The sequence below is a fragment of the Triturus cristatus genome, chromosome 9 (assembly GCF_964204655.1).
Source record: "Triturus cristatus chromosome 9, aTriCri1.1, whole genome shotgun sequence".
Taxonomy (NCBI): Eukaryota; Metazoa; Chordata; class Amphibia; order Caudata; family Salamandridae; genus Triturus; species Triturus cristatus.
The window spans coordinates 323,143,610-323,167,485 of record NC_140592.1 but is presented as its reverse complement, the minus strand read 5'-3'; the positions used below and the strand labels follow the sequence as shown (position 1 = coordinate 323,167,485).

At 46.4% G+C, this 23,876-nt stretch overlaps 1 protein-coding gene across 2 annotated transcripts in view; it reads right to left on the bottom strand.

Moving 5' to 3' along the window:
- Positions 1-20,026, bottom strand: part of MST1 (macrophage stimulating 1) — a 272,117-nt gene extending 252,091 nt beyond the window's left edge. Inside the window, exons 1-2 of one of the 2 annotated variants that reach the window (XM_085625043.1) lie at positions 19,579-20,026; positions 96-248 (exon numbers count right to left, since the gene is read on the bottom strand). In XM_085625043.1, coding sequence (XP_085481169.1) covers positions 96-153 — 58 coding nt within the window. In that variant the 5' untranslated portion in view covers positions 154-248; positions 19,579-20,026. The remainder of the gene's footprint in view (positions 1-95; positions 249-19,578) is intronic. The other variant, XM_085625044.1, reaches the window with a different exon arrangement.
- Between the last annotated feature and the right edge of the window lie 3,850 nt (positions 20,027-23,876).

Genomic DNA, 23,876 nt, shown 5'->3' with positions numbered 1-23,876 from the left:
TAAACCCATCAAGTAAAAGACGCGATAAATGAATGACGAGATCGCCAGGACGGCTCCTGTTTCTAAGAAGGAGGTGACACATATCGAAAGCTTACCCTGAGCGAAGGTAGCCGCAAGAATGCCCATCAGAAGGGCAAGGGTGGGGGGCCGCATCCTTCCCGCCAGGAAACGCTGCGAACGTTCAATCGGAGTGGAGGGCACCGGAGGCCGCTTTAATTCAGGGCTTTTCTTCCGCTCCTGCTCGTCACCTGTGGAGAAAGAAATGGTTTGGTCAGAAAAGCTAGAAAAGCTGCCGTAGCCAGTGAATTCTTACACCCACCAGTGTCTCTAAATATTTGCTTTCGGGTGACACATTAACAAAATTTTCAGTATGTTGCAACTTTACACTATGGTCTTATGGACATCTTTAAAAAGGGCCGGGGGGGGGAGGGGGGAGGATGACGGAACAGCGTTGACGGGATTTTTGAACAGAAATAGAATATTTCCTGTAATTATCCACACAGCGACTTTAGTTTGTGCCAGAAGCGGATAGAATGAAATACTGACAGCAGTAAAGGTGGAACGGAGACGTTCCGGTAAAACACAGCCAAGTTCTAGCCATGTCCAAGGTCTACCTGAGGCATCAGTTTCTGCCAAGCAAGCAATCCTGACAACATAAAAAACAAGCAATTGCAATGCAATCGGTATCGCATTTGGGACCTTTATGTATTTAGCTATGCAGCACATTAGCCTGGGTGCTGAAACATCTACTGTTCTTTAACATGGAGGGAAAGTAATCACCAAACTGCGTTGCACGCCAGGTATGGGAACACATGGAGAGAAATATTGCCTTTCAGTGGAAAATGGTATATTCCAAAGCTCTGTTTTTGACATAAAATCAGGGCCTTCTGTGTTTAGATGACTGAAAATACAAAATTTGAAAAAAAGATAGTCTACGGGTGCTCGTGGAAGACAATTTCTATGGACTGGAATCTAGAGAATGCTAAAGTGATTCTGCTATTTTACTGACCTCTGCTGGTCGTTTTCTAACAGGAAAGTTAAATAGAGGCAGTTGCCAGAAAAATAAAAAGTCCCTCAGCAGAAAGCAGTTCTGATATTTTACTGACCTCTGCTGGTCCTTTTCTATCAAGACAGTTAAATAGAGGCTGTTGAACAAGCAAAAAGTAATTATGGTATTTTACTGACCCTTACTGGTCGTTTTCTATAAAGACAGTTAAAAACCAGCAGGTAAACCGAAAAAAGGTCCCTAGTCGGAAGCTGACGAGTTCTGGGGCTGATCTCCAGAGCACACAAAGTACATACACATATTAGTATATACTAAATTATATACAAGAGGTCTCGAATGCTCAACCTAATAATAAGGTAAAATAAACAAGAAATTACCAAAACCCAAATCGCCATACACACTGCGTGCCAACCGTCCAGGCTTTCTGAATTCACTCACTTCATGCCGTGCAGGGAGCTTTGTGACAAAACACAGAATCGGTCGTTCTTTTGTAATAAATAAAACATTAATAAGGGTAGGGGTCCAAATATTTTCTTAGAAGTTGACTGCCGGCGCTGCAGAATGAGCCTGGTATGAAGCTTTTTTTGCTTTCGCAAATGGCCTGATTCGCAGTTAACAACTGCAAAAAGGTTTTTTATTGTCTACGGAACCAAAGTTGTGATTCAGTAACATATTATCGAATCGCAATTTGGGTTTGCGACCGAATGGTAGTGTTGAGGGTGTTCCATCCACATATTGAATCAGACTGGATATGTATTAATGCTTTGCGACCGTGATCTGGTGACAAAACATTAATACTTTTCCAACTAGTTAAAGGTAGTGGAAAGGCATTCGCAAACAGTAAAGTTTTAGAATGAGCTTGTAATTTATATAAAAACATGTGCCAGGCTCAAAGTTTTTATTATGATGCTGCAGTGGCACCCACTTTCATCACCCGTGCCGCTCCAGCTAGTGCAAACCACTGCTTTCGGTGCAAGCACTACAGCCGCTGGCAAGCACTCTAATGGGAAGAGGACACGTTAGAACGGTTGAGTTTGACAAAGCTTAAATTGTTAGCATAAGGATTGATACACCACAATTTCCACAGGAAACACTTCACTGGACACAATGAACTATAATTTCACAAACTATATGTAGGAGTTTAAAAACCTACTCTCACGCAGCACACTTTTCAAGTTTCCACCATTCGCGTAATTTGGAGGAATTTAGTGCAAAAATGCATAGCCAAGAGCACAGGAAGAGAACGCAAGTGGCTGCTGCTGTTCCTGTTCTGTTGCATTTAGGGATATTTTCTAAGCACACAATGCATCCTCGGGTTCACTGTGGATGTGAGGGTGCATTTTGCGCAAATAAAATTGTTCTACAAAATAAGGTTACGCTCCTTCCGTAATTTTTATGTAATTATGCTACATCAAATTTTGTGAGTTACACCCATACCTGCTTACCGTGAACATAAAGGGGCATGGAGCCCGCCCATCGCTTACCATTGGTTCTCTTTCCTGGTCACTTTCAGTTGCCTGCTTCCTATTCTTGTCCCACCTGCGTTTTACCTCCCATGGGTCACTGCCGCTTTACCATGTGTGTGCTTTGCCTTGTGTCTGGACTCAAAGTTAGGGAACTACTTTTTTCTTTTGGTGTACATTCACAGAGAGAGCATGTGTTTTCAAGCCGTCTTCCTCGTGTGCTTCTCTACCCCTGCATGCTGCATGTCTCCCTGTGCTTTTCCCTGCCACCCACTTGTTGTGCTCACCTGTCTGCTCTCTGCACTGTATTCCTCCCTGACTGCCACAATAATGCTTCCACGGCCCCCTGCCATTCCAGGTTTGCTTCTGCATCGCCCCCCCACCCTACCCACATTGCTTCCGTCTCCATTCCCCTCTCCCATGTTGTTTCTATGTTCCTGCTGTTGTTATGCCCCCTGTTTCCCCTCCCTTGCACGCTTTTGTATGCATGGTTTCATTTTTAATTACCAATCCGACTCATATCGGTACCTAAAAACATAAAACTGTTTCAGGTTCATGTATGGTGTACACACCAAGAAAATAACACTGGCGGCTGCGTAAATTATTTTTTTGTTTTATTTTAGCCATTCTGCACAGCATAAGAGTACGCTTTTTAAGATCACATACTCTAAAGGTTCAAAGGGAGATCTTTCCAAAGCAGATGAAACCAAAGGTAGATTACAAGAGAACACCAACAACCTAGCAACAGGGCGGGCTAGAGAAAACCTTTAACAACAGGAAGAGTATAATCTCACAATCTTCTACTCCGATCTAAGATTCCCTGAAAGCCTTACTGGCAGCAGACCAAAGTCCATGAGCACAAACCTTTTAAACCTATTTGAAATCTTTCCTTGAAGAAAAGAACAGATATAAACTTGATCACTACTCAAAGGATCAAAACCCTTAGAAACATACCAATCTCTACAAGAATTCTAATTGTGAAAGTTAACTTTCAAAGTTGATTTTCTCCTGGAAACTAGGGCTGATAAACCGAACTCTCAACATAACCCGTTCATCTGCAGGCTGAGCCACTTAACTTGCAGGCTTTCAAGGGGGCGTGGCCTGGTGCTCGGCAAGATGGCTGCATTGTGATGTAGCTCTGCCGGCCGCCGAACGAGATCCTGAATATATCCTCCCCCTACCGACCCAACTGGTGCCCAATTTCGGACCGATGGGATGGCTGTGATCGTTACCTTTCTGGAGGTGTAGCTGGTGTCGCGCTGCGCCTACCGTGTGGAGATCGGCGGCAGTGCCGGAGGGCTGGCGTGGCTGTAAATGGCGGTGTGCTGGGCGCTGGAAATCTGATTGCCGCCCTCCTGGAGCTGCACGACCTTTGCCGCCGGCTGGTCGGGGTACTTCGGCGTGGACTTCGCCTCCCGCTGCGGCGCCGCTTCGCTGCCGGTGCGGGCGTGCAGGACGGTGTCGACGGACGGCGGAGGTGAGAGAGGCCCTGCGCTCGGGGGAACTGGCTCACGCGCGCGCCCGGCTTTGTGAGGCAGTGGAGGCCGCGGGAGCGGACCGAGACTGTGCGAGTGGCGGGCGGTGTCTCTTGCCACTGTGCTGCTCCGTGGGGGAGCCTCCACCCCCCCCCCCTCCCGGACTGCCACCGGTCGAGGAGCTCCTGCGGGAGAATCGGGCCCACAGCACAGGAGACGGCGGATTGTATGTGGACACGGAGTGGTGGGGGATAAACCGGCACGCACTTTCCACAGCGTCGGAGGCCTGAGGACCCGAGCGCCGCTGGAGTGCTGCGGGTCCGGACGCGTGTGCCCCCCCCCTCTCAAAGGTACTGTAGCAATGTGGTGTCGCCTCTGGACAGCCTCTGGTGCTGCCTGGGGGGCAGCTCATCGTGCCTGAAGCGAATTTTGGACTAGTGAGGCGACTGACGATCTCTTGGTGTCCCCCCCTCCTCCTTTTCTCTTCTGCGCTGTCCTGTTGGGACTTGGCCACTGATATTTGCTGGGGGACCATGCTTTGGACGAGCTGCAGAGGGAGTCCTCGTGATCCCGGGAGTGTGGGGGTGCTGCCTTATCAGAGGGGAGAGCTGTGGCTGGCGGAGTAGAGCGCCATGGGCAAGCCGGACAAGACTCAACCACGGCTCACATTTGAGCTTCGAAAGGGTGGTAAATCGGTCCAGAATGCGGCCTCTGATTCGGAGCTGGAGTCATCGTCGCAGGCTCCCACGGGGCTTAAGAAGTCGCTCGCTGCGATTCATGAGAGTCTTCAAGCAATAGACGGCAAGATTGAGGCCCTCAATGGCAGAATGGATCATTTCTCAGCGTAACGGGACAAACAGGCGACGCGCCTCGGAGAGGCGGAACAGCGTAACTCCGACGCTGAAGATGGGTTGCAACAAGTTGCTGCGAAGACGTTGGATATTACAAAAATCCTAGCTGTTATTCAAGCAAAAAATGAGGACATTGAAGCACGCTCGAGGCGTAATAATGTCCGCGTGTTGGGCCTTCCGGAATCTACCAATGTGGGGCACCTGGAGGATTACATGGAAGGCTTATTTCGCGAAGTCTGTGGTGCCGACAATTTGTCTCCCCTCTTTGCTGTTGAGCGCGCCCATCGGGCTCTGGCGGCGCGTCCATCGCCTGGAGCTCCTCCAAGGCCAATAATTGCCAGGCTACTAAATTTTAAGAGACCGGGACACTATCCTGCGTACAACGTGCCAAAACGGCACAACAATTTACCAGAATAATACGTTATCCTTCTACCCGGATTTCACGGCGAATGTGCAAGCAGCCCGGAAGGAATTTCAAAATGTTAACAAGGTGCTGCTCAAAGAATGGATTCCCTATACGATGCTTTATCCAGTCCGGCTGCGCATTGGGGAGGTCGCCACCGGCAAGATCTTCACAAACCCTAAGCACGCGATGGAGCACGCCAGATCCCTGAGGCGCCACCAAAAATCATCGGACCGCACGTCGGACATTGATGAATGAACAGTAAGAGGGGCTCTGCCCCGCACAAGGATCGGGGTTGTGTATGTGACAGTGGGGATGGTGCAGATTGGTTGCACCATTCGACTGGTTTATCACGGCTTGGATGTTGCCCCTGTCCATGATATTTTGCGGTGGCTTGAGGTGGGAGGGTGCGAGGGAGACTGGCTTTGGGTGTACAGCACAAGGGGCCTCCCATACCAGTGGCGAGCTGTTTGAGTTTCTGTGTGCTGTTTGGCCTGGTGTGTACCTTTGGGAGGTGGCGAGAGTTTGTTTCATTGTGTCGTCATATATGATCTTGGTCAGCATGACAGTTTGGTTGAGGTGGAGGAATGTACTTGTGTATCGGCGGCACCCTCCCTACTAGACCTGGGAGAGGATTTCGCCGCTACGCCCCCCGATGGGTATCCCCCACCTGAGACGCCACGGCTTGTTGTTGTTGCTGGGGTGGGAGTTTTCTGAGGGGCAGGTCTTTAGCGAATTGGGGTTGCTGAAGTGGGTGGGGAGAGGGAGGGATTGTTCCAAGGTTTTCAGTCAACGACACAGCGATTGGGTGTACACTAACGTGTTAACTGCATATGGTTTTGTGTGTATGCGGGTTGTCATAGGGCGCAATATGTGCTGCTTCGTTTATTGCATCAGATGAAGGGAGTATCATACAAATGTATAACTTGGAATGTCCGGGGATTGAATACACCAAAAAAGACCAGACAAGTGTTGGCGCACCTGGACAGACATGGAGTGCAAGTTGCTCTGTTGCAGGAGACGCACCTACATAGGCACACTGAGGGCGCTGTAGCACGCAGATGGGCGGCCTACCGACTTGCTTCATCATACTCTACGTATGCGAGGGGGGTCCTTATCCTCATTAAGAAGGGAGTGTTGTTTACGCCTGTGAAGCTCTGCGTGGATGGGGAGGGCCGCTGGGCCATGGTACAGGGCAAGCTGGGGAAGGTATTAGTGACAATAGTCAACACATATGGCCCGGTAGTGGATGATACGACACCTTTCTTGCAAATGTTTGATGTGTTGCGCACTTGGCCAGAGGCAGCACTTCTCTGGGGGGCTGACCTCAATACACACCTTGACCCACGCGTAGATAAATCTAACCAGATTGGGGCTCGCATGGTTAAGGTGGCACAGTGCATACGGGATGTCATGATTGAAATGGGACTGGTGGATGCCTGGCGCCTGAGACATATAGACGTCTTGGAAGGTATGCACATAACCCCAGCTTTTAACAGCTGGTCCAGACTAGACTATTGGCTACTCAGCGGGGAGGCTAATGGCTGGGTGGTAGACGTCCGCGTGCTTCCGCGGACTCTGTCCGACCACAACCCTGTGTTATTGGATATGGTTGTGCCGGCAAACCCGCACCAACCATTCACATGGCGTTTTAGAGCGGATGCACTTTCGGACCCGCTATATGCGAGACTATTAGGGCTGCCATTACACAGTATTTCGAGCAAAATGAAGGTTCGGTCGATAGCCAGGCTATCCTATGGGATGCCTTTAAAGCGACGATCCGAGGGATATGCATAAGTACTTCTGCGGGAATCCTCAAAGATATTAGGGGCCAATTGAGCAAGCTCGAACAGCAACTAGTTGTTCTGGAAACTCAGTACAATAATGCACCATCCCATGAGATTTTGGCTCACATACATGAACACCTGGGGGAATAGAACTCCTTGGCGGACACGGAACTGAAGTATGTGTCCAAGAGACATGTAGCCAGGGCTTATGGTGAGTGGGGCAGGCCAGGCAGAGTGCTGTTTGATAAAGTAGCGGATAGATCTGACAACCCCCAGATTGACCATATAACAGATGACGATGGGGTGGATCACTGTTCACACAGTGCCATAGTGGAGCAGTTTCGCAGTTTCTACGCCTCTCTGTATACCTCCCAAGGGGCATGAGTGATGGCGCTATGACGGCTTATTTGGAGGACACGGCCTGTGCATGGCTCTCTGATGACCACAGGAAATATTTAAGTTTACCCATTGAAGAGAGTGATGTCAGGGAGGCCATTTTTTCCATGCCCAATAATAAGGCTCCTGGGCCAGATGGTCTGACTGTGGAATTTTATAAGGCCTACGCGGATCTCCTTATCCCACACTTGCTGGATGTATATGCTGAGGCTCACGACTCCGGTAGGCTGCCTCCTTCGATGAGGCAAGCATTAATTATAACACTGCTAAAGAAAGACAAAACCCCCTCGCGGTGCGATTCATATCGCCCATTGTCACTGATAAACTTTGATGCCAAAATATTGGGAAAAATTATTGCCACCAAGCTGCAACCTCTGATGCTGCTTCTCGTGCTCCCGGACCAAGCTGGGTTTATACTGGGTCGCCCTACTTCCCTCAATCTGCACACCATGTTTGCAATGTTCCATGTGCTCAATCCTGATCTGTCGGCCGTCGCAGTGTTATTAGATGCTGCGAAAGCCTTTGACTCTATAGAATGGAAATACATGTTACATATCCTCAATAGAATGGGGTTTCCTCCAGATTTCATTCGTGGGATACAGATCCTCTACACTGACATTTCTGCAAGGGTCAGGGTGGGTGGGATCACATCGGAGCCTTTTTGCATAAAGCGTGGCACCAGGCAGGGTTGCCCTCTTTCGCCCCTGCTTTTCCCCATAGTGCTAGAGCCATTGGCGTGTAAAATTCAACAGTCCCACAGGGCTGCTGCTTTGAATTTTCAGAAAAGGCCGGTCGGTATTTCACTGTACACGGACGACATGGCCCTATATGATCGTGAGCCGCAACGCTATCTGGCTCCGGTCATTCGTGAATATGTTAAATTTGGCCTTTTTTCTGGGCTCCAGATCAATTAGGAAAAGTCTGTTATAATTCCCCTGACACTTGTCACAGCCTCGCACCACATTGAGTTCCCACTATTGTGGTCTGAGGAGCCAGTTAAATATTTAGGAGTGTGGATCCATCGGGACCCTGCGGTGGTGGTAAGAGAAAACTATGGCAGGGCATATTCGGTGTTGGAGCAGCAAATTGACCGCTGGGTCAGCTTGCCGTTGTCCCTGGCAGATCGTATAGCACTGATAAAGATGGTCATTCTTCCGAAATTTTTATATGTCTTTTGTAATATTCCCATTCCACTGACGAAACATTTCTTTAAAACAGTTCAAACTCAGTTGCTCAAGCTGGTATGGGGCAACAAACAGCCGAGAATCAGCTGGCATACGTTAACTCTGGCATATGAACAAGGGGGATTTAATGCGCCGGATTTTTATGCCTATTATTTATGTGGGCAGGCGCAATATGCATACTATTGGTTCAAGCCTCATGCTTTCATTCCACATGTAGCTGTGGAGGAGGGGGATGCGCACCCGGTACCTTTGAGTAGCATCATCACTCACACTGCTAGACAGACGCCTAAATCTGAGATTAACACGATAGACGCTACCATTGCAGCGTGGCAGGAAATTGGGAAACGAACACACAAATTACCACTTTACGCCCCAGCATTACCCATAGCCGGGCATACGGCCTTATCAGTGGCTTGCGAGCGTGGCTCGATCACGGCTCTTGGAGAGGCAGGTATTACACTCATGAGTGATCTGTATCTAGGAGGCATGTACATTACAGGCAGCGACTTAGATTACATACAGAACCCCACGCCTTTATTCCAGTACACCTGTTATAGACTCAGGCGTGCAATGAAAGACCACTACGCTAGTTTTCCTGCTGAACCTGAGACGTTACAAGCGCTGCAACTGATTTTAGTAGCCCCAAACCGGAAGAAGCTGGTAACTAAACTATATAAAACAGTTCGGGGGGAAACGGGTACTGGGCCTGATCATTGTCTAGAGCGCTGGAATGCAGAGATGTCCTCTCAGATCACCGTCGTAGAATGGCGACAGATCTGTATGCTAACGGGCAGACTGACCTCGAATTGCAACCTGCGTATTATTCATTTGAAGTTTATTCATCAGGTGTATTACACCCCCAAGAAGTTGCACAGGATGGGACTGAGGGAGACGGCCTGTTGCAAAAGATGCAGGTGGGACGGAGCGGACTTTCTTCACTTGGCATGGCACTGTCCCTCGGTATTTCAATATTGGGGAAAAGTTACTGCTCTCATAAACGCTATGACTGACCAGGTGATTCAGTGTGCGCCATTGGTGTGTCTGTTCGGCTATGTTCCGCATTTGAAAGCTTTGGTGGGTAGATTTGTCAGAGTAGCCCTGCTGGTAGCCAAACGGCGGGTGTTATCCACATGAGACAGCAGGCAGAGCCCTAAAGTAGATCTGTGGCTTAAAGATATGGTATATTGCCGTGAACAGTTGGAACTATACGCAGAGGAATTGTCGGCGACTTCTCGGCCTAAGGACATATGGGCTCCCTTGCGGGAATATCTCCTGAGTCAGAGCGAAACGAACTTGTTGTAAACATGCAATAACTTGTGTACATTCATCTGTGTGCGAATAACCGGACTGTTAATTTATGAGGTACGATCTTGAGGCGCAGAGCACATGTGGGCAACGCACAGACCATTAGAAGAGTGCTGTACCTGACTGGTCTGTTTTCTTATTATTATGTTGTTACGTTGTTCTGTTTTATTTTGTATATGGAGGTCAGGGGGGTGTGCCCTTATTATTTACCATTGAGAAATGTATACTTTGTATCACATGGTTTATATTCAATAAAAACCTCCTAATAAAAAATAAAAAAAACTTGCAGGCTTTCAAGCAAAGCATTGTTAAAAGTGTCTGGGCAGCTCTGGAAATCTTTAAGGTGAATGTAAACTTGGAAAAACCTGCTATGGACATATCTCCATCTGAACTAGAAGAGGATGCCAATAGGATGGGGCCATGCAGAAGCTACCAGGACTACTGAAGTATTTTCCTTCAAAAGAACTTCGAAATCAGAGGGAGTGGGGAAATACAAACAGATGGCCCAGGGGCGAAGGAGGAGACAAAATCATTTATACTGCAAGCTCTCGCCTCCCTCACACTTAAACTAAACCTGGCACAAAAGGCAGCCTCAAGCCTCCTCCCTGAACCAGCAGGGTACGCATTACAGGAATGAGCGAGAAAGGTACAATAGGCAATGCAGAGTATTATGACCTCAATGAAAGTCTTGGCTGGGTTGGATGAAGAGGAAACGGGGTGTGGCCACCAGTAATTACATGGAAGCAAGAAACGTTTGAGGGCCAGAGGAACTGAGGAAACATAGGAAGGGATGTACTGATAAGGCTGATGATAAACTTGGAGCCTTCCTCGTCAATAATGGGGCGTGTAGTCAAAGATGCTGATGGAAATGAAAAACAGGGGTACCACAACAGGCTTTCACAAGCCCCAAAAAACTCTCCCCACCTCCCATATATAGGCAGGGCATTCTGAGCATGGATGGTCGCTATAGAAGCTACAAAGAGGATATGAAAGAGTTTATGGATATTCTCGCTGCTGACATTTGTCATGTAGGGGACCCCAATATCACAGAAAACAGGAAGGGTGACGACAAGCAGAGGAGGAAGCAAAAAGGTAAAACGAGAAGTGATCATAGACAATTTAGTTAGAGGCATTTGCCATATTGTCAATTTGTGATTATGGTGAAGTTCCCAAAGCAAGGCCCTGAACTTTACAAATATAACTGGATTATTTGCGAAAAGTAGAATCGCAATGGGGGCACAGGCTGGTTGATCTATAATAGACGTTTCAGGCAACAGATGAACCATGCAGCACAGATGTTTTAAGACTGGAACTAGATAGAACTGGGAGTATAATATTTGGGAGTGGAAAATGTGCCATCAGACAAAGATGCACAGGTGGGTAGGCAAAAGTAGGCGGAGCCATATCAATACACGACTGATTTCAGAACACCTTTTTGGGTGGTAATGGTCACAGAGAGGAAGAGGGTGTTGAATCGTAGGATCATCAACTCCTGGATGCCATGGAAAGTGGGATCAAGCACGTTTGCTCCAAATGCACCAGTTGGCACCCGCTAACTAACTGTAACAAAAGAGACAAGAGTCATAAATCCATGAGTGCCACAGATAGCACCAAGCTATCTTAGTTAATCGCATTAAATTATAGCACCGTCACCCATTTATAGACATTTTACTCATCTTCTCATCAATTACCCCAAATCAGCAGAGAACAAACTACAGTTTATAAGTTTCAGTTATTGTTCAGGAAACCATCATTGACCAGCAGTCACCAGGGAGTGTAGGAATTTGTGCTCTGCCATGGAAGCCCCAGAGTTAGTCTGCAAGACATTGAGAAAAATGTCTTTAATATATGCTGGCTGGCTCTTTCGCCCCATCTGCTCTTGACTGATTTTATTGTTTCACCACTTGGAATAGTGCCTAAAAAAGTACAGAATATTACAGCACCACTCCTACCCTAGGGGGATCAACAGTAAACAACTGCCTAGATAAAGTCACATGGTTGGGGAGCTCTCCTAATTGTATCAAGGCATTACTTTTATTTGAAGGGCAGGCCTGGGGACTCTCTTTGCGAAAGCCACTTTTCGTCTTCTCTGTCCACTGGGACAGTTTTTTTTATTGGGTATGCAGTGAGATGTGCAGTATTTTTCTAAAAACTGCATGCCCTCACGGTGTCCAAGTTATGTTCCCTTTTCAAAACATTCAGCTGTTTCCTGAAGTAGGCAGAAAAATACCCTATCAAGTTTATTACACTACCCCGAAGACTTGCACTTTATCCGAAGGGCAAAATCTAGGAAATGCATAGTGACACTGCAACCACTGGAAGACAGGAAGGGTCACCTTATATCCAGAAAAGACTCTAGGCCCAACTGAGTAGTTAACATTTCTGAGACTTCCACAGGACAAAGTGTAAGCTCTGAAGAAAAAAATCGTAAAAGTCCCACACAGGTGCAAAGCAGCAACAGGCATCAAACAGAGCCTCCTTGGCAGACTGAACATTGAAGTAAGGCTCTTATAGGCAAGTAGGATCTTTGTAAGGACGTTAGCTTCGGACACTTCTTGAGAATCTACTACTTGGTGTGACGTGACAAACGGCTATAGAAGGATCTGTGGCTGTCACTTCTTCGGCTTGCAATGCGTCTGGGAGACAGGGTTCTGAAGCCATCTTGGGCAGCGAATAGTGTGCTGCAAAATGTCCCAATGCATGGAGGAGGTACGGGCAGATTACCAATATCATGGCCCTGGAAATGTTGCATACTGTAATGTCTTGATTTGTGGTCAAAGGTATTAGCAAACAAAAGAATAATATTATGGAGAGATTGCATGCGCACAGTGCAAGTCATTAATTCACAATTAGCAGCCTGCCTGAGGAAGATTAAAGTTTGCTGGTAAACACTACATTTTGCACAATCCATGTAAAAGTGGTCAAGAAAATAGCTGCTGAAGCTCCATCTAGTTTTCAGGGGTTGAAATCCAGAGCACCTTTCCCCAGACGAAGAATAATATGATACCCATTGTAGCGTGCTACTAACCCAGGTACTCGCCAATGACTACGCTACGCCACGCCACACACACACACACACACACACACAGTAATTGAACACGTCTTTATTCCCCTGCTTGTAAATCAGAACTCAACATTCTAAGCCTGCCTACAACTCATCCCTCCAACGCTTATGTCCAGGCCTACAGTGGGAACCAAAAGAGTTACAGCGTTCTTTATTTACAAGACATTACATCTCCCGCTTTGTTAAATAAAAAGTTACACCTTTTCAAAATGGATAAATTAATAAACACATAGATGAGCATAGATATATATGCAATTAGTCATCATGACGCGTGAATCACATGTCCTGATCGGGTCATTGGAAACCGGGAGCTGGCAGTTGAAGTGTCGGTGATCTGCAGAGGTGAGCTGGAATCATCAGCAGACACAAAGTCATCAACCATCTGTCTAAATGGACATCGATGTTTGGTGAGTGATTAATCACATGTCGAAAGTGAGAGGAATCTCTCGTAAGGGGCTTCCCAGGATGCCTGGTAGTCACCATGTGTCCTTTGGTGTAAGTGATAATAAATGGTTCAGCCTCAAAGGAATCATCAGACTTTCCTTTTCTAGGTTGTCTTGATGAGCACTTGATCTCCTCTTGTAAAGGTGACATCTTTTACATGACGTCGTTTGTCAGCATATTTTTTCATCTTTCGTTTGTGACCAAAGTCCTTAGTATGAAAGTCTTCCTCAGTCTAGGATCTAAAGTTGGCTAATTGGGGCAGCTTAGTCTTCATGGCTCTTCAAAACATTTATGTTGCAAGGCTTGTTGTTGGGGGGGTGGAGGGAGGGTTTCGAATGGTAAGCTCGAGCAGTAGTGTTCAAAACAACTGCAGCACGTTGAACAGCTTTCTTTAGAGTACTCATGAACCGTTCTACCAGGACATTGGTCTGGGGCCAGAGACAAGTGCTTTTTTGATGCTTTATATTGAGGTGATTTAGTAAGTCTTTGAATTTTCTCCCAAGCAAGATGTGGCAATGCTGACATGTTCATAGGGTGCGGAATAACTTGAGACGAAAGACAGTTGCACAAGACAGGCCTTTAACTCTTTTTCAACCCTTTCATTGAGACAAGGAAACAAGACTCAGTAGTGGAAATCTCTTTTTGTGGCAACTATCCCTCAAAGTCCCTCATGGGCGACGTCGCTCACTTGTTGTCATAGACTCTCTGGAATAACAATCTGTGTACCTCACTGGATGAGGCCTTCTTGAGTCACTGATAGTTTATCGCTTACATTTTTTTACTTCAAATATTCTCTGTCAATAGTGAGAGGTCTAAAGTGCTGGTTCCACGATTGGTGAGCAATAATTTCTTTTAACTTCATCATGTCACTATCTTAGTTTGTGGCAGTGACAATCTGTTCTAAAGACATGGCAGCCGGTGTCTTCTATTTATAATAAAATTGATGTAGGCCTCCGCGGTCTTAGATGGGACAGCTCTTTTCTTATGTTTCATCATGGCTACAAATTAACCTTGACCATTTAAAGGCATTGAGGCAGCCCAGGTGTAGACGGAGTATGTTTTTGACTTCGTAAGTTGTTGTCACGGAGAAAATTCTTGATACTTCTCCTCAGGCATGATATTTATCGATGCACTGCTGTCAATTACGAATGGTGTCAAACACCTATTTATCTTTAGGTTAATCTTCGGATAATGTTTGAATGTCTTTGATGCTTTTTCATGTCGATTTTTCTTCACTTTGAATATTTCCTAACATTTGACTAGTCCCACATGTGCATGCCTTTCTGAAGTAAACATTGACATTGCACAATTGTCATTGGAAACTCATACTGAGGAACTCATAGATGATTTAGATGATGATTGACTTAGTTTGGTGTCGATTTGAGTAAGTTGGTGTAACCACTTGGCCTTGTGGGAGCCCGTCGAATGTCGCTGAGGTAGTGACATTCTCGGCCATTCTGTCTTCATGCTGTGATGCACTTACTTTTCTTTTAGCCTTGCAAGTTGTCACAAAATGGTTCCCTTTACCAACACTGATGCAGATCTGTCCAATGGCGGGACATTTATCGTTGTGTGGAAATGACAGTCCACATCTGTTAGAAGTTTTCTTTTTCGGTGGAGACATCACTTTGTGTTCCTCTGCCTTGTACTTTGGCTTACTTATGCTCATGACTGACGCACTTTGGGCGCCTCTGGCCTCCATGTCAGTCACTTGATGATGTGCACACTCTTCAGCACAAGCAGCCTTGAGGACTTTTTCTAAGCTCAGAGTTAACTTCAGTATTCGTCATCAAAAGGAATCTGACAGACATGAATCGATAACTCTGAGGCGGGTAGCTTTCTCATTAAATTCGTTGACTTTACAGTGCTTAACCAGAACAGTCTGTCAACAAATTCATCAATGGTTTCATCTGGTCTATGGTGTTCTTGACTGAAAATTAATCTTAAGGATGCTACATTTGGCTTTGGATTAAACTTGACATTCAAGGCTGTTTTGATTTGACCGTACGTCACATCACTTTTTTGTGGATCTTTTTTATGGCTTCTTTCACGCCTTCACCAGCCATGTTCCTCAGATACCTTATAATCTTTTTATCCTCCTTTTCATATATGAAATCTTCAAAAGTCTCTATTCATGCAGTCCATTTATTGTGTTCTTGGCAGTATTAAATGCTGATGGCGGTTTTAAGAATGCAGCAGCTGTATACGCATTGGTGGACAGTAATAGGCTCTCAGGTGCTTCTTGTGAACTTCTTCACGCAAAGCTTCTCTAGCACCATGTGACGTGATGGCTTGAGGGTCAGCCTTCACAACTTTAGGAGCTTGGACATCGTCTGGCTCTCCATTGGAACGTTTTATTTGTTCGGGGCCCCTACACGGCAGCTTTGGTGGTGGGCTGCTTCGTTTGGGGATAGCTCTGCAAGCACAACTCCCTGGTCCTCCTTCTGGGGGCGCTTCGCAGTGCATTGTGGCATAACGGCATGTTAGTGGTTTCAGTAAGTAGATAAACCTTTGATGCTACTAGTCCATGAAAGCAGCTAATGTTATGATTTTTGTTCGACTTTGTGCTTAAATGTTTCTGCACAAACACCTGGTTAATCACCGTTTCATAGCACATGAATTTCATTTTAATCTGTACGGAACTATATTGCTGTGTTCTGCTTTTGTAACCTGGTTGCATATGTTTTTAGCGTTCTTACTCCATATAGCATTATTCTGCGTAATGGCGCAGTGCCTTTTTTTGGTGACCATTTCTTTCAGTTCCTGGCCACCGACATGTAGACTTTCAATGTTGCTTTCTTTATCTTAAGAGTTTTACACAGGCTGGCATTGCACTGAGACTCCTGCACCCATATAGACACTCCTCTCACCCTGCACTCACAAAGGCATAGCCCATACATTGCAGTCACACAGGTATAACTCACAGTACACCCATACAGAATGACCTGCACCCAGTACCGCACCCACAGTGAGAACTAAGCACACAGCATCAACTTTGGTAACATCCAATAAAGTGCATTCTCCCCAACCCAGTGCTCAAGCTTCAAGATGTGGCCTTCAACCCTACCCCTAGTAACGCTAATGTTCGCTGTGAAAAGGGTTCAGATACAGTCATTCGGTACTGGGCAAAGGCTGCAGCATTTAGCCATTCACTGCACCCACAATACATGTACCGATTGTGCTAAGCCCTCTACAATGGTTTTTCCCCTATTAATTATTTCATAGGGGAAATTCACTGGGAACTTTAACTTTTGGGATTCTCTCATAAGTACTGTCTACCTGACCAAAGCATTTCCTTGCCTGCTATACAGCCCTTGGCACTCTTTACCACACTACTGCTCCTACGTCACAAGGGTGGGGGTGGGGAAGGAGAACATTGCCAACACAGAACTCTCAAGTTTTTAATGTCCATGCCTCAGTAGATTATCTAGTCCAGGATTATTATTTTTTACTCTAGGATCATGAATAAAACGAAATTCCAGAACGGGATGAACAACCGCATGGACCTGGGAACACAGACATGATTGTTAGAAGAAGCAAACACCAAAGATCAGATCAGAGAGGCCAAGCTACCTGTCCACTCTCAAAACACCCAGGTTCTGGTGTCTCCAGCCTGCTACTCTTACTGAAGTGAGAATCCCCAGGTAAGAATTAACATTTTTATTCGTATTTTTCCAGGCTCTTTCTCCACAAAATAGAACGGCCTTTGTCGGCAATTCCATCTCAAGTTCTGGTTTAGGGCTTGGGCCAGAATGTAGACAAGGCACTCATTTCTGCTTGAAGAACAGATGTTGGTTGGTAGTCATGTACTGAGACCCCTTTCTTCATTATTTTATGTTTTATCCTGTGTTACTGCAGACATTTGAAGCAGTAAATGCTCTTCTGGACTTGTATTGCATCAGGGATATCAAACATAGCTTCAAGTGGGGCAGATTCATGTCAGACGTTACAGATAGGGACACTGGATACAATGAATCTAAATGTAACTCAAATACATAGACAACATTCATCCTGAAAATCTAGCATCAAGGAGTTCTCCTTGCCCTTAGGATGTTTTAAATCAAATGAGTGGAAAAAATTACAACTCAGAACTAAGCTATGTTTATTTCAACAACTTCAAACTGATGAAAGGCTGGGGCCGGCATGCCATGATTAACCAGCGACTTGAAGGGTAAAGATTTCTGCAGTTGGCAAACTAAACCACTAAGCAATCCTGCCGAAATTTGAATGGCCAACCTACAGACTACACACATCTGTGCAGCACATGCAATAATAATCCACTGAGCTACTTTACAGGCATCTCAACTTGTAAACAAAAAGCTACACACAGATATAAGCAACAGGCATATTAACTCACTGAGCTACGTTACTGGGATGGGAACTTATGAGCAATAGATTATGCTATGCACAGATCTCTGTGGCACACACATGTGCTTTTTGTTAGTGTGCAAAATAAATCCCATGCCCCTATGGGATCTCGATATAGTCTGAATCCGAGGGTGTAGGAAAACATGCCACATAAGTTATTGCAGTTCCACCTCACCGAGTAGACTAGGAGCAAGCTAGGCATGGGTCAAGGAAACACACCAAAAATAACATGTTATTAGATTAATGAGTTTAAATGCTTGCTTTCTACCAGAGTGACTTAAGGGGCGATTGAGACTAAATGGCAGTCTGCAGCAGTTGAGCAAACAGATTTAGGAGAAACACTAGGTCAAGAGACACTATAAAAGTCAGGTGGACCTTGATATTCCGAATAAACGTGGGCAAGATATTCTAGAGTATTGATTCCACCAGAGAGAGGGATATCTTGCCCGATCTGCAGTGTGCCATCTCTAAATATCTAGTTAGTACTTCATAATTCAGGGAAAATGGGCTACCCACGATACAATCTCTGAGTTGGGGGGACAATAAACATCTGTTATTCAGTGGCAAGCTACCCATGAGGGGATGTGTGTTTTAAACCACACATTATGTGGAATGTGGCTGCATAACACGCACCTGTCTGATTTTACGTTTGTTTCATGACTAATGTTGTGCCAATGTGTTCACTCCATTTAGTCCTCTTGTACCTTTTTTCAGACTAAGCCATGGTTTAAACCTAGGTCAAAATAAGAGAATGGGGGACTTCTTCCTACATGCTCCAGGAGAAACCTTTAGTAGGCGTACACGTATTTTTCGATGGCTTCTACTGTTTATTTGGGGTTATAGCACATATTCAGTAGAGATATGTGTTAAACTTTTTGGAATATACCAAGATCTGGCATCTAGACCAGAATGTAAATTTTACTCTGTCATTATAACTTCTATTCCCAGAGATCCCCATCTAACCCACCACCGCTTGGATTTGTACACGATTTCTGATTTATGTGATAATCAAGGACAAAGACACTTCCAGAAATAATTCAACCTATTTTCATGACCCTCAAGGCTGCTTGGCATTCACTTGAGCTCAACGTTGTGAATATGTATTCTATACCTGTATCAACCTAATGTTGCCACCTCTCGTATTTTTACTTATTTAATTATCCTGATTGTATTTGTAACGTGTTAGTGTGTAAATATCCTACAGTAACATACTTGGTTCTATTGTTAAGCGCTCTGACACCTTTGGGTAAAGTCCACCCTATATAAAACTGCATTAAATAAATAAAATCAGTGCTTTAAATTGACAGGTACTGAACACATACGCCTCTTAAATTTGAAAGGGAAAGTACCTGCACTCCTTACCACTGCTACAGTGCATTTAATGGGAGAGTATCGGCACGACTCAAGAGCAAACAGATACTCTAAATAGTGAATTCCTGCACTTCAATATTTTCATTTAAAGCCCTGGTGATAATCAGGGTCCTGGATGGAGTTGATTGCAAACGATATCTAACTACCAAGTGCCAGGCACTGAAGCTGAAAGTAAGCACGTTTTCATCACAGCTTCAGGCTTTCTTGTCGTATGAACGTTATGGGCACTACAAGGTTTAAAACACTTAATTTACCACACACTTCTCAGAAACGTAGCTCCCTGACACTATTCAGGTAAAGTTTACGTTAAAGTTCGTCATCCCGAAATATAGGCAACTTTTTTTGCAGTGCCCGGGCCTATTTTTGCCTCCAACCAGCACCTATCAACAAATAACTTTCATGGCAGTTCAGAGGGCGGGACTTCCTCTGCATTCGTTCTTTTACAAAACTCGCATACTTACCAGAATTGTTTCCGGACGGAGCTGCAGGTAGGTTGGTGTACTCGGTTTCAGTGTCCTGCAGATGTCTCCAGGTGCTCCAGTACTGCCACGGACATAGGTTTCGTATGATTTTAGAGAGCGTAAACGTTTTCAGGTTGCAGACAGCCGTCGAAAGTCCGTCGCTTCTCACTTTGATTTCACGTAGGACTCTCTCTCTGCTTCAGAGGACAGCACAACACGCATCAGCCAGAGGAAAGGCGGGGCATTCCATGCAGTCTGCTCAGGCGGGGGTTAGGCCGGTTTGCACCTGCTTTGCTGGTTACCCCCCCTTCAAAATTCACGGTTCGCTGTCTTCCAATTCGCTCACCCCAGGTGTCCTTTATTAGTGGAGAATGGAGATGAAGGCAGGGGTGATGCGTTATTCAGAGACAAAAGCGCTCCGCACTGAACTCCCTTCCCTCTGCTTGTCAACACCCCCCCTCCCCCCCCCCCCCCCCGTCCTCCGGGTAGCGGTTCCATGTTAAATACTTGGCACCTCTGTGTAAACTAAAGGGCTTATAAAACCCGAGCCGGAAAAAGCTGGTTTCCACTGCCCTTCATACTTCAACTTTCCAAAATATTTGCAAATGTTCTGCATTATTATTTCAGAATCTATTTTGAGCCAGAAAACAGGAAAAGATTTATACGACTGGCGCAGACTCAACGCACAGAAAATGCCCTGCCGCACTACAGCATTGCTTCATCCAGACATTTCCCTAATTTCGAAGGATTGGGCCAAATTACAACACACAAGGTGCTAATTCATGTCCTGTGATCAATTAACCCCTTCACTGATAGGCCTCCGCCCCCCTAGCCTTTTTTAGGTCTCGCCTGGCGTTTATGCGTGCTGCTCTCGCCATGCGAGTGCCTTTTTCTATGGACACATTTTCCAAACTCATTTAAAGGCCCGACCCTCTTTGCAATTGGCGCGCGTCATCATTTATGTTAAACAATGGCGTGTGAATGGAAAGCAGGCTTCTCAATGACTGCCTTGCCATGCGAGTGCCTTTTGCTATCGATACATTTTCCAAACTCATTTAAAGTCCGACCCCCTTTCCAATTGGCGCACGTCATCGTTGATGTTAAACGATGGCGCGTGATTGGAAAGCGGGCTTCTCGGTGACCGCCTTGTCCACTTTTAGGACGGCCCATGTAGACAGGCCGTCGCCATCTTGGTTTCTGGCACAGCGCACACTGCCATGCGCTCGTGAAGTCAGCCCTCCCTTGCTCTCCACGCCCACCCTGTGCCTCTATTGTGTGATTGTAGGAGAGTAGGGTCTGCTATCCTATGGTCACCCCAAATTTTTGCTTTTGCTTCACTGGTTTTATGACTTAGTGTGGCTGTGGGCCTGCTAATCAGACCCACAGCCCTGCTGCTCTCTCCCTAAATTAATGCCAATGCACGCTAGGTGCATTACCAATTGGAACTGGTTCACCTTATTGGACCCTGTAACAGTGTACCCCAGGTACCCAGGGCATAGGTGTATCCAAGGCCTACCAGGGGCTGCAGCATGTATTATGCCACCCATGGCCTGGCCTCACTATTTGACACAACTGGCTGATCACTCAGCTGGGGTAAGTTGGTGTAATCACCTCTTACTTAGATATAGTATATCTATATCTAACATATATGGACACATGGTAACCTATCAGTCACTCCTATGGCAGGCCTTAACAATCCTGGAGGCAGAGTGCTTGGTTTCATGTGAGATGGTGCTCTGGCATGAGCTGTGCCTGTCTGCAGCTTTCGGAACAACGTCCTTTAGCTGTTTCATGATATTGCCATACCATATACTCTTAAGTGCATTATGTACCTCGCGGTCAAATGCTAACTCTGGTTTGGCTTTATCAAAACATGTCGAGTAAGGTGTCATACGATTTGGAATACTACCCCCTCGCCAATTCTGGCGACGGGGGTAGCATTCCACCCTTCTAGAGGGACACGACATGTACCTAACCTGAAACCCGGGTAAAGTTAGACAGAGCCTCAGCATCACAAAATGGATGCTGCCACCACAGACACAAGTCTGCCCTCCTGCTGCTGGGAGTCCTTCCAGCTTGGGAGGTGTGGACAAAGGGATTCCTGTCAGGGGAGGTGCTTGCACCACCCGAGACAGGATTTTGTGTAGTGGGTTAGGGAGGGCTCAATAGATTGAGACATGCCTGGGGCACACAATGTGTCCCTGTGCATATGCCAGTTCAAACCGGAGCTGGGGCTCTCCAGTCCAAGTCCTGGCGCAAAACTGGACAAAGGAAAGAGGGTGTAACCGCCCCCCTTCCTGGTCCCACCCAGAGGAGGGACCTAGCAGGTAATCCGGCCCCTAGATTTGGAATAAGAGTAGGAGCTGTGTCCCAAGACTTCAGATCATCCTGAAACTCGACTTTAATAAGAAGAACTACTGGACTTCGACGTTCTGCTGCACAGAAGACTGAAGAGAATCTCCCTTGTAGCCAAGGAGTGACCACCCTGTGAATACAGGCACCATCCAGCAACTCAATGACTGCTTTGCCGCTGCCTCCCGCCGGAGACCAAGCCCAGAGCCCGACAAGACCCAGACTCCCAGACATCTCTGAGCCAGATCCACAGTCCCTGCAAAGAAGAGACCCGTGGAGGCACCGAGAGACGTGGGACCGGCCATCTTGGAACGTCCACGACAAGCTGACCGCGCAGCACCTGAGGCATCCTCATCGCTGTGCTTTGGGCCCCGAGAAGCCCCAACACCGAGCAGCATTTGCACCAAAGACCAGCCCTCCAGCATCCACGAGATCTGCGTGGGGCCCTTTTGCTTTTTGCCACTTGACGCATCATCCCGGTTACTGGCCCGTTGGCTAGTGGCCATCTTGGCGACGAAAACTACAACTAACACTGCTGGTCTGGTTGCTCCAGACTGGCCCTTGCTCCTGTGAAAAGGAGCAGCCCCTCTGACCTTGCTGGCCAGAGCACCAAGCTTTCCTCGATTCCTGCGTGGCTTGCATTAGCCAAGGCCTGTTTGCTCCGATCAAGAAGCCAACACCGCCATCAGCTAGAGCCTTCGTGGGACAGCTCGTGAGTGACTCCTGGACGTCGTCGACCTCTTCACTTTCACGTGGCTGCAGAGACAAGCTTCCTTTCTTCACCTGTTGGCACCCAACATCGCCTGGTTCCTTCCTGGTGCCACGCCGGTCACTGGCTAGTGACTTTGAACATTGTCCCTTCTGCTTACAGGTCGTCTACTCTTCAGATCCATCCTTGGATCCACCAGAACTCTTCCTGCCTGGCCGCCTGCAGCATCTTCATCCTCAGGCTCCATAGACCTGCACGACGAAACCCGACGCACTTTGACCCCTATGCACCCGCTTCCTGTGGGTGAGGTAACGCTGGCACTCCGGTGCTCCTGGGTAGAGAAACATCTCTAGTGTCTAGGTTTCAAGTTGTTAGGTTGTGGTCCATCCGGAAGACTCCTTTTCCTTTAACTTTGTGACTTTTACGCACCCATTGAAATCAATAGGTGCTCGCGTGTAACTTTTAACACTGCACACGCATCCTGTGGGCCTCCTGGTCACTAACTACAGTTAGCTCCTTGTCGTCACAGTGATTCCCAAGGCCCTAGGCCTTCTTTCCTTTCTATTTGTGGTTCTCATACCACTATTTTAGTATATGATTTAGCTGGCCACCTGGCCCATCAATAATTGTGCAACTTTTGTATATTTAAACACTGCCTTGTTTTAAACGAATGTGCTTCTGTGCTCATAAAGAGCATAGGGGATACTTTTAGTAAATAAATACATATATATTTTGAATATATATCTGTGTGGTGTCCTTTCATTTGGTATTCAACGAGGTTACATATGGTAAAACAGCTGGCTTCACATGCCCTCAAGAGTTTAGCCTGCAGACTGCGCTGTCCACGCTACCACTAGGATAGCTGGTCTATCAAGGTTGACTTCAACCACCACCATAAGGGTTGTTTGGCATGGTACAAGGTGATCACTAGAATTAGTGAGCAGCATATACCAGACCAACTTCTCACATTGGTGAGCAGCGGTTGGGATTTGAGCTTGCTGTGTTTTACCAATTGTAATCTTTGAAAATATCATTTGAAAGATCATACAGGTACTTTTAGGTACATATAAAAACAAGACTACAATAACTAAGTTCAGTAGAACTTATGTATACTAGAGCAAAGGGAGTAGCACACCCTGACTACAACTAACTAGAAAAGGTCCAGTAGGAAAACACCAGTGTAGGTAGATTGCAACACATCCACCTCACTAAGAGAATGGCTGGAGCAGCAGGAGCC